Raw genomic sequence first — 538 nt, 5'->3', positions numbered from 1 at the left:
CGCCCGCTGCGGCCGCGGCCGCCGCCGCGGCGCCCGGCAATCCCTATCAGGGCTACTCGCTCACCAACGTCGACATGTCAAGCTTCCAGGGCGTCGATTGGGGATCCATGTATGGGATGGGGATGTACGTTTAAAGAGGGGATACGTATTACGTATATCATACCGCACGCGCTCCCGCTCTCTGATCTCTTGGATCCGACGATCGACGGATCCTTCTCGGGGAAGAGATCATCTTCCCCGTGTACGATACGATATAATATTCGTTCTCCGAGGTTAATCGTGGCGCGAACCCGCCTTTCGATTTTTATTCGGGGATTTAGTGTCTCTGGAAATGGCCCACCGCTCGCGCTGCAAGTAATAACACTCGATATTCGACGAAGGAATGACTTCCGTTAATGCTTCGTCATTTTATCCATCGTTCTCTTATCTTCGAGAAACGATGGGAGAGAAATGGATTCTTCGATACTTTCATCATGGAATGGCATCGTGGGAAGCAGATAAACCGAAAGGCTCCAGTGAAGAAGATTAAAATTTCAAT

The 538-nt window shown here is 50.7% G+C and overlaps 1 protein-coding gene across 1 annotated transcript in view; it reads left to right on the top strand.

Annotated features, from left to right (window-relative positions):
- LOC108687296 (RNA-binding protein Musashi homolog Rbp6-like) overlaps positions 1-134 on the top strand; it is a 119,479-nt gene extending 119,345 nt beyond the window's left edge. The window contains exon 5 of the mRNA XM_018192988.1: positions 3-134. Within this exon, the coding sequence (XP_018048477.1) occupies positions 3-134 (132 nt within the window). The remainder of the gene's footprint in view (positions 1-2) is intronic.
- The last annotated feature ends 404 nt before the right edge of the window (positions 135-538 follow it).

This window comes from Atta colombica, unplaced genomic scaffold, assembly GCF_001594045.1.
Source record: "Atta colombica isolate Treedump-2 unplaced genomic scaffold, Acol1.0 scaffold205, whole genome shotgun sequence".
Classification (NCBI taxonomy): domain Eukaryota; kingdom Metazoa; phylum Arthropoda; class Insecta; order Hymenoptera; family Formicidae; genus Atta; species Atta colombica.
This window is presented reverse-complemented; position numbering and strand designations above follow the sequence as displayed.